Source organism: Enhydra lutris, unplaced genomic scaffold, assembly GCF_002288905.1.
Source record: "Enhydra lutris kenyoni isolate GAN:26980312 unplaced genomic scaffold, ASM228890v2 scaffoldscaffold47, whole genome shotgun sequence".
Lineage (NCBI taxonomy): Eukaryota > Metazoa > Chordata > Mammalia > Carnivora > Mustelidae > Enhydra > Enhydra lutris.
In genome coordinates this window covers 1,676,316-1,690,092 of record NW_019154131.1, presented here as the reverse complement: position 1 = coordinate 1,690,092, position 13,777 = coordinate 1,676,316, and the positions used below count along the sequence as shown (strand labels likewise).

Genomic DNA, 13,777 nt, shown 5'->3' with positions numbered 1-13,777 from the left:
TTTTTTAAAAATACAGTTTATTCAAGAACTTAAACAATGTAATAGATATATTAGGTTATTTTAAAACAATCACATTAAGTATATCATACAGCTGCATATGATTAACACTTAGTGTTTTTCAGAAAAGATGATATATATTCTGCTTTATTTTTGTCTCCATAATAAAACTGACAATGTAATGAAAGATATATTGTTGTTTACAGTTGTTTACCTTCACACAGTAATTCTTAGCCTTTTTAATCTTATGTTCCGCCAGCATTTTATCCAATAAATCTCAACAAATTAGAAATTTAAAAGCCTACACTTTCAGAAAAAGTTGTACTTCATAGGTACTGTTATTAGTTTTAGCATTTATTGTCAGTATTAAACCTATGAAAAAGTTATAGTAGAATTTGAAGCCTTAAAGTAAGCAAAATTTATTGCTTTAGTGGTTGAAAAATTTTATTATATAGTTAAGTATAAATTTGACTACCTTAGTAATGTAAAACGCAAAGGTGTTTAATAAAAAATAATGCCATCATTACGCTTATGTGAAATTCTACACCAGGTAGACAAAGTAGAAAAAGATGTTGCCATCCAGAGGTTAGGTAATATGGAATGAAGCTCAGGGGTCACAAAATGTATATCAAGAGCACAGTTGGTCAAAAGAAAGAAGAAAAGTCATAAAACATTCCATAGTAGGCAGGCTAATCAGGAAGCTGGACAAGGAAAACACTGTACACATGGGAAGAAAGGATTAGAAGAAATTTTGTCCAGGTGACATGTATATCAGGTCATAGGTCCCTGGAGCTTAATGTCAGAAGGACATTGTATAACACAAACATAAGGAATAGTCAGTTATTGATATTGTAATGTTAATTCTGTGTCCCATCTAGGCGCTAGTAGACTAACGGACTTGTGGCCTCACCATGGTACTTAGTTTGTTAGATATTCCCAAAGATTTCAATTATACGTCTGAACTAAAATTTATTTTACTTTGTATTAGAGAGGGAACGGATTGCATGGAGCACTGCGTGTGGTACAAAAGCAATGAATACTGTTATGCTGAAAACAAATTAAAAAAAAATGATTAAAAAAAAAAGAATGCCCTGCTAAATTTACCTCATTCTATAAGAATCAGCATTTTTAAAATGAAATAATTAGATGTAAAATTATTTACTTTACAAATACTAGATTACTTTACAAATAACTAATTTTCCAACTACCTTTCTCTTTTCTCATATTATCTGCCTACCTATCAATGTGTCTGAAGTTTTGGGCATTTTTTTTTAAAGATTTTATTTATTTATTTATTTGTCAGAAAGGGAGAGAGAGAGCGCGAGAGAGTGAACGCATAAGCAGGGGGAGTGGCAGGCAAAGCGAGAAGCAGGCTCCTGGCTGAGCAGGGAGTCTGAAGCAGGACTTGATCCCAGGACCCTGGGTTCATGACTTAAGCCAAAGGCATCAGCTTAACCAGCTGAGCCAAGCAGGTGTCCTGGTTTTGGGCATCTTCAAACAAATTTGGTGTTTTATTCCATTTGTGAAATGGTCAGTCTAAGTAGATCTGATTGTCTTTTCACCAACAGCTCTAAGGTTTGAATTTGTTGTTTGGACAGGGAAAATTATGTCTCTATGTAGCTTTTTAAAATGGATCCCTGTCTAAAATGAAACTTGGATTAAGGCCCTTGCTTCTCCCCAAAGATATCAGCTCTAAATATCAAGCTTTCTGGGCTGAAAGTAGAAAAAAGTAGAAGTCAGGTTGTATATTTTCTGAGGTCTATGTAACAATACATGTTTGAATATGTAGTGAGACAAAGGGTAGTAAAAAACAGACAGAATATATTATAAACATATTTTTACAAATAATAAGAAAAATATTCCATAGCATACTAAGTATCCTTCATTTCCCTTAAACATTGTCTGGCTCTTTCTTTATCTCTCAACATTTCTCCAGCACTGGCTATTTGGGTTACCCAACCCAGGCTCCACAGCTTTTCATCACATGAAGTTTAAGAAAGCTTAAATATGGTATTCTCTATACTCTTTGAATCCTCAGATGGGTCCCCTACTTTAATTAGAGCAAGGTGGTTATCCTTTACTCCTATAAACACTCCAGGATTATTCTTACATTCAAAAGAAACACATTTAGAAGACTTCCTATGAAGGCGGAAGAAGGCCTGGTCTGGCAATTGGTTTTCACATTTTTGTAGCTGAGGAAAAAAGAAAGCAAGCAACCAGCATGTAAGTGGGAAGTCCAAAGTCAACCTTACCTCCCTGCAATAGAAACTAAAAGGGAATAATTATAACTAGTATTTCTAGCAAGGATGCTTACTAAGTAGGGGATGGGAGTGGCGGGTGTAGTAGGAAGAAATGGGTAGAGGGCTAAAGTGGGGGGGGTGTCTGATTTGATTCATTGATAGTTGAGAAACATAGCTTAGAGTGACTGGATTTGGATGCAGCAGCTCAGGATTTGTGCCTAACTTTTGCCATGTACTATCTCTGAGACGTGTGCACATTGCTTTACTTCTCAAACCTCAATTTTTTAGTCTAATCAGTTTTCTGTTGTCAACCAACAACTTACCAGCACATATGTGAATGATGTAAGTGATTATTATTTTAGGCCAATAAGTGTTAGGGATGGTTTGTATTGTAGTAATATTTGACTAATAAAACAACTCTATTATGGAATTACTGCAATAACTAAAGGAGACTGCTTGTAAAACATTTAGCACAGTATTTGGCATGTAACAGAGCTCTGTATGGGGTCAGCTCTTATCACTGAGTAGTTATATACATCCAACACTGTTATATACATTTAGGAATGTTTGTTAAGAAAGATGCTGGTTACCATCCAGTGTTTATGATAATACCTTATATGACGGTATGTTAGATTCATAATTTTGTATTTATGTCATTTGTCATCTATATTATACTCTTTATGTTTTCTTTCTGGTCTCTATCTTTGGCTTGTTTGTTCCTGAAGAGGTTTATAAATTTTCACCATGACCTATATTATACTGCCATTTACATTTTTTTGTAACAACATTGTAACATAAATCTTGGCATATGACTTTTCCTTTAGCAGGGTCAGAGTGTAAAATGGTTTTTACATTTGCCTAAGAAAACTGTATTTTATCAGGAACACTTCTTGGAAGAACAAAGTAGTTCCTAAAGTAAAATGGAAAGGATTTGAGATCATTGTATATAACAGTGCTTCTCAAACTTCAATGTGCTTATGAATCTCCTGGAGATTTGTTAAAATTATGATTCTGCTTTAATTGTGAGGAAACCTGAAGTTCTGCATAGCTAACACTCCCAGGTGCACTGCTGGCAGAGAACAGACTTTCTGTAGCAAGGCTATACATGCCATTTATCTCCCTTTCCTACTCCAGAAGCAAGTTATTAGCAGTAACTGATTGTGTCTTAGGTACAATAGCAGAAGCAAAACTTCTTTGAAATATGCTAGACACCCAAATCTGCACAAGTGAGTGGAGTTAGTTATGACAGTTAAGTGCATATTTCTTTTACCTCCACAGAGTGTTCCTTGTTGTTGGCATGCAGCAAAAAGTCTTTGTCTTTTGTAGGGCTCAGGTTTACCAATAATGTCTGGCCATCAACACCATCACCTTACAATTAAAAAAAAAGTAAATTTAAAAAGTAATAAAAAATGGAAAAATCTAAATTATAAAGTTAAGAATTTAGCTCATTTTAATTTAAATGAATTTAACACATAGGAAAAGAGTCCAAGATATGATGTAAAATAATTGTTTCATTAACCTACATGTCTTTTAGAAGTATTTGTACCCAAGTGAAACTAAAGAATCATTGGACAATATGGATTAAGTTTAATTTCCTAAAGAGTTATTGGACAATTTGGGGTAATTTTAAGCTCCTTAGTTATTACCCCATTTAGTAAAATTAGCAAAATTACCCCATTAAATTAAATTAAACTTAGTAAAATCACCCCATTATTTGGGGGTAATTTTAAGCTCCTTAGTTTCCTTATTTGCTTTCTAATTGTAGAATTGTGACTCTATTGGGTATTTGTCTGGGTGTCAGCTTCCCTATCTGCATGCAAAGCCACTGATAGTTGTTTCCCAATATCCAACTACCCTCCTTGTGTAATAGAATATTTCCCAGTCTGTTTTCTTATAATAAAGTGTAGCAATGTGACTAAGTTTTGACAAATATGAGGTGAATGGAAGTGTCAGTTACAACTTAAAGTTTTGTCCTTAAAGGGAAAGAGAATTCATGTGTCATGTCTTCCTTTGTCCTGCTGATTGGGCATTGTCATGGTAGCAAGTAATCTTGAACCATGTAGATGTTGGCAGAGTCACAGAGAAGGAGCTTGGTCCTTGTACAACTTGTTGAACAGAGCTGTTATTCCAGCCCTGGCTAAGATAAAAATAAAGTTTTGTGTAGCTTAAGCCACTATTATTCTGCAATGGATGGGTGGAATAAATCCTGTAAGAATCTAAGATTTTGCCATGAGTGTGGGCTGGAGAGAACCTTCTGAGACTGTCTTTTTCATGGAGCATTTTTGGATTTGTCCTTACCCCCAAATTCAAGAATGAAAGCACTACAACTGCCCAGCCCTCCAAATTACCTGTTCCATGAGCGGGGGATTGGAAATCATAATAACGGAATAGCACCTTATCTGAAAGAGAATGCATAAAATCCTTTTGGTGAGATACAATTTTATCAAAAGATTTCAATTTCAACATATACCTAACAGCAGAAAATATCCTCTTTTGTTACATATCAATAAAAGCAAAACTTTTGTGATTTTAAGAAAGGCCTAAAAGCTTCTAAATTCTCCTCAACTTAGTGTATTTAGGCACCTGCTGCCAATGCATTGGAGTTAGCACACAGCATGGAATTTATTCGCTATGTCTGAAGTAGTCCACTGTTTATGGTTTGGTAAATTTATTATTATTATTATTATTATTATTAGGGGGAGGTGGAGTTGGAGGGGCAAGAGCAGGAGGAGAAGGAGAGAAAGAATCTTAATTAGGCTTCACACCTAGTGAGAGCCTGATATGGGGCTTGATCTCAAGACCCTGAGATCAATGACCTGAGCTGAAATCAAGGTTTGAACACTTAACTGTCTGAGCAATCCAGGCACCCCTTGGTAAATTTATTTTTTACTTTACTAGTCATCATTATATCATTATAGACAAAAGAAATATTCTACCTTTCTCTTGGTCTTTTCTCAAGTCTTCTACATAGATCTCATAACCTCCATCCTCAAAAACGAAAGTAATAGATTGATCATTGTATGTGCTCAGGGAAGCAGAATGTTCTGTAAAAAGTGAAAAGTTTGTCATTAAAAATTCAAACACACTTGTTCCCATGAACAATCTTTCAGCAATCAAAAGGAAATGCTTCCTTAAAGGTTTTTGATTTTTGTTTTTCTTTTCAATTTGAGCTGCACTTTGCCCACCACCATTGGATAGATAAAAGCCTTTGGTGCAAGATCTTTATTTTATTTAATTTTATTTTATTTCTTTTCAGTGAACAGAATTCACTGTTTATGCACCACACCCAGTGCTCCATGCATACGTGCCCTCCATAATACCCACCACCAGGCTCCCCCATCCTCCCACCCACCGCCCCTTCAAAATGCTCATATTGTTTTTCAGAGTCCATAGTCTCTTAGGATTCATCTCGCCCTCCAATTTCCCTCAACTCCCTTCTCCTCTCCTTCTACCATGTCCTCTGTGTTATTTCTTATGCTCCACAAATAAGTGAAACCATACGATAATTGACTCTCTCTGCTTGACTTATTTCACTCAGCATAGTCTCTTCTAGTCCTGTTCATGTTGATACAAAAGTTGGGTGCAAGCTTAATGTAGCTCAAAGGGTAAGGTGTACCACTTGAATGGGATTAGAGATGCTAGTCTCTTGGTTGAAAACCATAGGAGGTCATGTTAGTGTGTTTAGGGGAGGATTTGGTGGAAAGAAAGAAGCTGGAAAAGTGACAGACTTTGCCTAAAGACACCTCTGTTTCCTTGTTTCTTATGGTCATGGGGACTGTGGACAAGGAGACTGTATTTTGATAGACATGGTTAAATGGATACCAATCTGTAAGGTGTGGAGTTATTCAAAGACTTCCAACAATCCTGGAGAGTGTGAGTACCATTCTGTCCTCTGGCTAAATAGCAGAGACACTTAGAACAGTATTCCCAACTTAAAAAAAAATGTCCCAGCACACATAGAAAATGAAAGTATTTCTATGGCATGCTGGTGTAAACTGGTGTAGAATTAGGGATCATTTATGTTGGTCTTGAGAAAAAAAATATTATGTTTTCTTTATGTTATAGCATTGTGCCAAGAAAAATAATGTGCAAAACAGGAGAATGTTAAATATTGAGTCTGTACATGAACTTCTGAAATAAAATGATTTAAAACTGGGGTCATTATGTTGCCTGATTTTAAGCTTTACTACAAAGCTGTGATCACCAAGATAGCATGGTACTGGCACAAAAACAGACACATAGACCAGTGGAACAGGGTAGAGAGCCCAGATATGGACCCTCAACTCTGTGGTCAAATAATCTTCAACAAAGCAGGAAAAAATATACAGTGGAAAAAAGACAGTCTCTTCAATAAATGGTGCTGGGAAAATTGGACAGCTATATGTACAAGAATGAAACTCAACCATTCTATTACACCATATACAAGGATAAACTGAAAATGGATAAAAGACATCAACATGAGGCAGGAATCCATCAGAATCCTAGAGGAGAACATAGGCAGTAACTTCTTTGACAGCCACAGCAACTTCTTTAAAGATGTGTCTCCAAAGGCAAAGGAAACAAAAGTGAAAATGAACTTTTGGGACTTCGTCAAGGTCAAAAGCTTCTGCACAGCAAAGGAAGCAGTCAAGAAAACAAAGAGGCAACCAACGGAATGGGAGAAGATATTCACAAATGACAGTACAGACAAAGGGCTGATATCCAAGATCTATAAAGAACTCCTCAAACTCAACACACACAAAACAGATAATCATGTCAAAAAAGGGCAGAAAACATGAACAGACACTTCTCCAGAGGAGACATACAAATGACCAACAGACACATGAAAAGATGTTCATCATCACTAGCCATCAGGGAGATTCAAATAAAACCACATTGAGATACCACTATACCAGTTAGAATGGTCAAAATTAACAAAACAGTAAATAACATGTGTGGGAGAATGTTGGTGGGAATTCAAGTTGGTGCAGCCACTTTGGAAAACAGTGTGGAGATTCCTTAAGAAATTAAATATAGAGATTCCCTATGACCCTGCAATTGCACTGCTAGGTATTTACCCCAAAGATACAGATGTATGACAAGAAGGGCCATCTGTATCCCAATGTTCATAGCAGCAATGGCCACAGTCACCAAACTGTGGAAAGAACCAAGATGCCCTTCAACAGATGAATGGGTAAAGAAGATATGGTCCATATATACTATGGAGTATTATGCCTCCATCAGAAAGGATGAATACCCAACTTTTGTAGCAACATGGACGGGACTGGAAGAGATTATGCTGAGTGAAATAAGTCAAGCAGAGTCAATTATCATATGGTTTCACTTATTTGTGGAGCATAAGGAATAACATGGAGGACATGGGGAGATGGAGAGAAGGGAGTTGGGGGAAATTGGAGGGGGTAGATGAACTATGAGAGACTGTGGACTCTGAGAAGCAAACTGATGGTTTTGGAGGGGAGTGGGGGTGGGAAGTTGGGTGAGCCTGGTGGTGGTTATTATGGAGGGTATGTACTGCATGGAACACTGGGTGTGGTGCATAAACAATGAATTCTGGAACACTGAAAAGAAATAGAAAAAATAAAAAAATTTATAAAAAAGATAATGAATGAGAAACTTCAGTATGCTTCTGGGAACTTAAAGACATTTATATCAGGATTATGCTTGAAATGGCAACATGCAACTCCTGGTCAAATTTTCATAATGATCTCTTCACTTCTTGATGGTCACCATCAATTTGGACTTTATTTGCATGAGTAGGTGATACTTAAATCCATTTGAACAAACATTTAAAATTTTTAGGAGTTGAAATTATATTTTAAAAATATAATAGTTCTTAATTTTCTTTCATTGTCATTGTTGGAATTTGGGGGAGGGGAATGTGGGGATTTTTTCCCCAAAGGATAACTTATTTTCCCCAGGAATAATGATATGGGATTCCAATTCATAACAAGTACTTCAAAATAATAATGGAGGGCTAACTATAAAGTGTACATTCATTGTTAGAGCAGCTACTCTGTACCTAGTTTGAATACCACTGAATAGATTTGTGGGCTGCAAATGGACAGAAGTTTCTGTTACACAGGTAGGCATTGACTTGGAGCTGCTTCCTAGAGTGGCCCTGGTCCTGTGTCTTTCCTCCCTCCTCACACCCACACCACCCTCAGCACCAGGCATACCTTGGATACTTGGAAAATTAGTTGCCCTAAAACATTTCTGGGCCCTAGGTACATCACAGTCAAAGTCTTCCTTTAGCTGCTGATGACAAGCAGTGAATACCAGACGTTGCTCTTTGTACTTTCCACCTGTAGGACAGGGAGAGAGTAGGAGTGGACTGTCAGTACCCACTCTGCCCAAACTTCTTTACTCTTCTTTGAGGATTCCCAGTCAAAGCTGATTGCTGGGACTGATCCTAGGGCTTTAGCTGCCCTATAGTTTGAAGGATCAATACCTCCTGACACACTTATACCCCAGTAGGGCATACCCGTTGGAGCCTAGGTGGAAGAAAACTAGTTACTCATGGAATCAACACCCAAAAACCTGCTATTAACATTTTAGTTTAATTCCTTTAAATAAAAAAAACTTAAAATACTGTAAACATATTTATAATTTTTATATCATCTGTTTTCACTTAATATTGTAACAATACCATTTCTCCCATGCTATAAAAAGTTTTATATGTCCTTTTGAAAATGGCTAGAAAGTAATTCAGCATCCTTACTTTTTTTCAGAAGGAAAATTTGCTCAAGGGAAAAAATTATACATCCACTATGTGGTAAATAAGGGCGGAGAGAAACCCATTACTATATTGAAGATCTATCAGGAAATGTAGTTTCCTCTTACCTGTTCTTGGTGAATGCCTTTTGGTGATTTCTTTCCTAAAATAACAGGCCGTCTTTTCTATGATAAGGCCAGAGCGCAGCTGCATAAAATACATCTGGCAAACTTCTTTAGCTTTCTGTTGGGATTCTAAACAATTGAAAAATTTTGATACCATTTCATTCCATCCATTTTTGTCCATTTACAAGCACTGAATGTAGGAGACCAAGAAAGCAACTAAAGGTCTATAGTAGTGGGATGCCTGGATGGCTCAGTTGGTTAAGTATCTGCCTTTGGCTCAGGTCATGATCCCAGGGATTGAATCCCACATCATGTTCCCTGCTCATCGGGGAACTTGCTTCTCCCTCTGTCCTCTGCTCCTCTTGTTTGTTCATGCTCCCTCTCTGACAAATAAATAAAATATTTTAAAAAGCACATCTATTTGCTTAAAAAAGTCTATAGTATCTTTTTTTAAATTTAATTTTATTTCTTCAGTGTTCCAAGATTCATTTTTTATGCACCACACCCAGTGCTCCATGCAATATGTGCCCTCCTTACTACCTACCATCAGGCTCACGCATCCCCCAACTCCCCTACCCTCCCAAACCCTCAGTTTGTTTCTCAGAGTCCACAATCTCTCATGGTTCCTCTCCCTGCGCCCCCCCCAATTTCCCACAATTCACTTTTAATTTCCTTCTGCTAGTCTCCTCCATGCTATTTCTAATGCTCCACAAGTAAGTGAAACCATATGATAATTGATTCTTTCTGAATGACTTAGTTTACTTAGCCTAACGTCCTCCAGACCCGTCCATGTTGATAACAAAAGTTGGGTATTCATCCTTTCTGATGGCTGCATAATATTCCATTGTATATATGAACCATATCTTTATCCACTCATCCATTGAAGGGCATATTGGTTCTTTCCACAGTTTGGCTATTGTGGACATTGCTGCTATGAACATCAGGGTATATATGGCCCTTCTTTTCACTACATCTGTATCTTTGGGGTAAAAACCCAGTAGTGCAATTGCAGGGTCATAGGGTAGCTCTATTTTTAATTTCATAAGGAATCTCCACACTGTTTTCCAAAGAGGCTGCACCAACTTTCATTCTCACCATCAGTGTAAGACGGTTACCCTTTCTCAACATACTCTTCGACACTTGTTGTTTCCTCTTCTGTTAATTTAGACCATTCTAACTGGTGTAAGGAGGTATCTCAATGCGTTTTTTTTTTTTTTAAAGATTTTATTTATTTATTTGACAGAGAGAGATCACAAGTAGATGGAGAGGCAGGCAGAGAGAGAGAGAGAGGGAAGCAGGCTCCCTGCTGAGCAGAGAGCCCGATGCGGGACTCGATCCCAGGACCCTGAGATCATGACCTGAGCCGAAGGCAGCGGCTTAACCCACTGAGCCACCCAGGTGCCCCTCAATGCGGTTTTGATTTGAATCTTCCTGATGGCTAATGATGAACATTTTTCATGTGTATGCTAGGCATTTGTATGTCTTCTTTGGAGAAGTGTCTGTTCATGTTTTCTGCCCATTTTTTGACACGATTATCTGGTTTTGGGGTGTTGAGTTTGAGGAGTTCTTCGTAGACCTTATATATGAGCCCTTTGTCTGCAGTGTCATTTGCAAATATCTTTTACCATTCCATGGGCTGCTCTTGCTTTGTTGACTGTTTCCTTTGCTGTGCAGAAGCTTTTTATCTTGATGAAGTCCCAAAAATTCATTTTCACTTTTGTTTCCTTTGCCTTTGGAGACATGTCTTGAGAGAAGTTGCTGTGGCCAATGTCAAAGAAGTTACCGCCTATGTTCTTCTCTAAGATTTTGATGGATTCCTCTCTCAATTTGAGTTCTATCATTCATTTTGTTTACCTTTGTGTATGGTGTAAGAGAATGGTCAAGTTTTATTCTTCTATACTAAGCTGCCTAATTTTCCTAGCACCATTTATTGAAGAGGCTGTCTTCTTTCCACTGGATATATTTTTCTGCTTTGTCAAAGATTACTTGACCATAGAGATGTGGATCCTTATCTGGACTCTCAACTCTGTTCCTTTGGTCTATGTGTTTGTTTTTGTCCCAGTACTATGTTGTCTTGGTGATCACAGCTTTGTAATAAAGCTTGATATCAGACAACATGATGCCCCAGCTTTGTTTTTTCTTTTTCAACACTTCCTTAGTGATTAAGGGTCTTTTCTGGTTCCATACAAATTTTAGGATTGTTTGCTCCTTCACTTTGAAAAATTCCCATTTTTGATCAGGTATTTTGATCAGGATGGCATAAAAGTATAGATTGCTCTGGGTAGAATAGACATTTTAACAAGGTTTGTTCTTCCCATGAGCAAGGAAGTTTTTCCATCTCTTTGTGTCTTCTTCAGTTTCTTTCATGAGTGTTCTATAGTTTCTTGAGTACAGATCCTTTACCTCTTTGGTTAGGTTTATTCCAAGGCATCTTATTGTTTTTGGTGCTATAGTAAGTGAAATCAATTCTCTAATTTCCCTTTCTATAGTTTCTTTGTTAGTGTATAGGAAGGGAACTGACTTCTGATTATTGATTTTGCATCCTGCCACATTACTGAATTGCTGTATAAATTCTAGTAATTTGGGGGTGGAATCCTTTGGGTTTTCCATATAAAGTATCATGTCATTGTGAAGAGAGAAAGTTCGACTTCTTCTTTGCCAATTTAAATACATTTTATTTCCTTTTGTTGTTTGATTGCTGTTGCTAGAACTTCTAGTACTATATTGAACAACAGTGATGAGAGTGGGCATCCTTGTCATTTTCCTGATCTCAATGGGAAGGCTCTCATCTTTTCCTCATTAAGAATAATATTCATTGTGGGTTTTTCATAGATGGATTTATGAAGTTGAGGAATATTTCCTCTATCCCTATACTCTGAAGAGTTTTAATCATGAAAGGATGCTGTATTTTGTCAAATGCTTTTTCTGAATAAATTGAGGGAACCATGTGGTTCTTCTCTCTTCTCTTATTGATTTGTTCCATCACGTTGATTGATTTGCAAATGCTGAGCCACCCTTGCATCCCAGGGATGAATCCCATTTGGTTATGATTTAATTATTAATTATAATTAATAATAATCATTAATTAATAGTAATGGCCAAACAAATCCATAATAATCATTAATTAATAGTAATGATTATTATTAATTATAATTAATAATGATTATTAATGTACTGTTGGATCCTATTAGCTAGGATCTTGTTGAGGATCTTGACATCCATATTCATCAGGGATATTGGTCTGAAATTCTCCTTTTTGATGGGGTCTTTGCCTGGTTTGGGGATTAAGGTAATGCTGGCTTCATAGAAAGAGTCTGGAAGTTTTCTTATCGTTTCCATTTTTGAAACAGCTTCAGGAGAATAGGTATTATTTCTTCTTTGAATGTTTGGTAAAATTCCACAGGGAATCCTTCAGGTCCTGGATTTTTATTTTTTGAAAGGTTTTTGATCACTGCTTCAATATTGTTACTAGATATTGGTCTATTCAGGTTGTCAATTTCTTCCTGTTTCAGTTTTGGAAGTTTATGTGTTTCCAGAAATGCATCCATTTCTTCTAGGTTGCTTAACTTATTGGCAAATAACTATTGATAGTAATTTCTGAAGATTGTTTCTCTTTCCTTGGTGTTAGCTGTGATCTATCTCCTTTCATCCATAATTTTATTAACTTGGGTCCTCTCTCTTTTCTTTTGGATTTGTTTGGCCAGTGGTTTATCAATCTTATTAAATCTTTCAGAGAACCAGCTTCTAGTTTTGTTGATGTGTTCTACTGTATCTCTAGTTTCTAACTCATTGATCTCTGCTCTAATCTTTTGTGTGTAGGGTTGGCTTAATTTGTTGTTGATTTTCCAGTTCTTTAAAGTGTAAAGAGAGTTGGTGTATTCAGGATTTTTCCATTTTTTTGAGTGAGGCTTGGATGGCTATGTATTTCCCCCTTAGGACCTCTTTTGCCATATCTCATAGGTTTTGGACGTATGTGTCTTCATTCTCATTGGTTTCCATGAATTGTTTAAGTTCTTTGATTTCCTGGTTGTTCTGAACAGTCTTGGGCAGGATGGTCTTTAGCTTCCAAGTGTTTGGATTCCTTCTAATCTTTTTCTTGTGGTTGAGATTCCAGTTTCAAAACACTGTGGTCTAAGAATATGCAGGGAATAATCTCAATCTTTTGGTATCAGTTGAGCCCTGATTTGTGACCTAGTATGTGGTCTATTCTGGAGAAAGTTTCATGTGTGCTTGAGAAGAATGAGTATTCTGTTGTTTTAGGGTGGAATGTTCTGGTCCATCTGGTCCAGTGTGTAATTCAAAGTTCTTTTTTCTTTGCTGATTTTCTGCTTGGATGATCTGTCTATTGCTGAGAGTGGTGCATTAAGATCCCCTACAATAATGTATTCTTATCAATACGACTCTTTATTTTGATTAACAGTTGGCTTATGTATTTGTTTGTGTCCATATTGGGGGCATAAATGTTTATAGTGGTTAGATCTTCTTGGTGGATAGACCCGTTAAAATAGTGTCCTGGGACGCCTGGGTGGCTCAGTTGGTTAAGCAGCTGCCTTTGGCTCAGGTCATGATCCTAGCATCCTGGGATCGAGTCCCACATCGGGCTCCTTGCTCGGCGGGGAGCCTGCTTCTCCCTCTGCCTCTGCCTGCCATTCTGTCTGCCTGTGCTCACTCGCTCTCTCTCCCTCTCTGACAAATAAATAAAA

General features: G+C 37.1%; 1 protein-coding gene across 2 annotated transcripts in view; it reads right to left on the bottom strand.

Annotated features, from left to right (window-relative positions):
• Nucleotides 1–1,439: 1,439 nt before the first annotated feature.
• LOC111156623 (interleukin 33) overlaps nt 1,440–13,777 on the bottom strand; it is a 48,110-nt gene continuing 35,772 nt past the window's right edge. Inside the window, exons 3-8 of one of the 2 annotated variants that reach the window (XM_022517620.1) lie at nt 9,078–9,203; nt 8,414–8,539; nt 5,174–5,281; nt 4,586–4,636; nt 3,508–3,605; nt 1,862–2,189 (exon numbers count right to left, since the gene is read on the bottom strand). In XM_022517620.1, coding sequence (XP_022373328.1) covers nt 1,989–2,189; nt 3,508–3,605; nt 4,586–4,636; nt 5,174–5,281; nt 8,414–8,539; nt 9,078–9,203 — 710 coding nt within the window. In that variant the 3' untranslated portion in view covers nt 1,862–1,988. Of the gene's footprint in view, nt 2,190–3,507; nt 3,606–4,585; nt 4,637–5,173; nt 5,297–8,413; nt 8,540–9,074; nt 9,204–13,777 lie in introns of those variants that run through there. The other variant, XM_022517621.1, reaches the window with a different exon arrangement.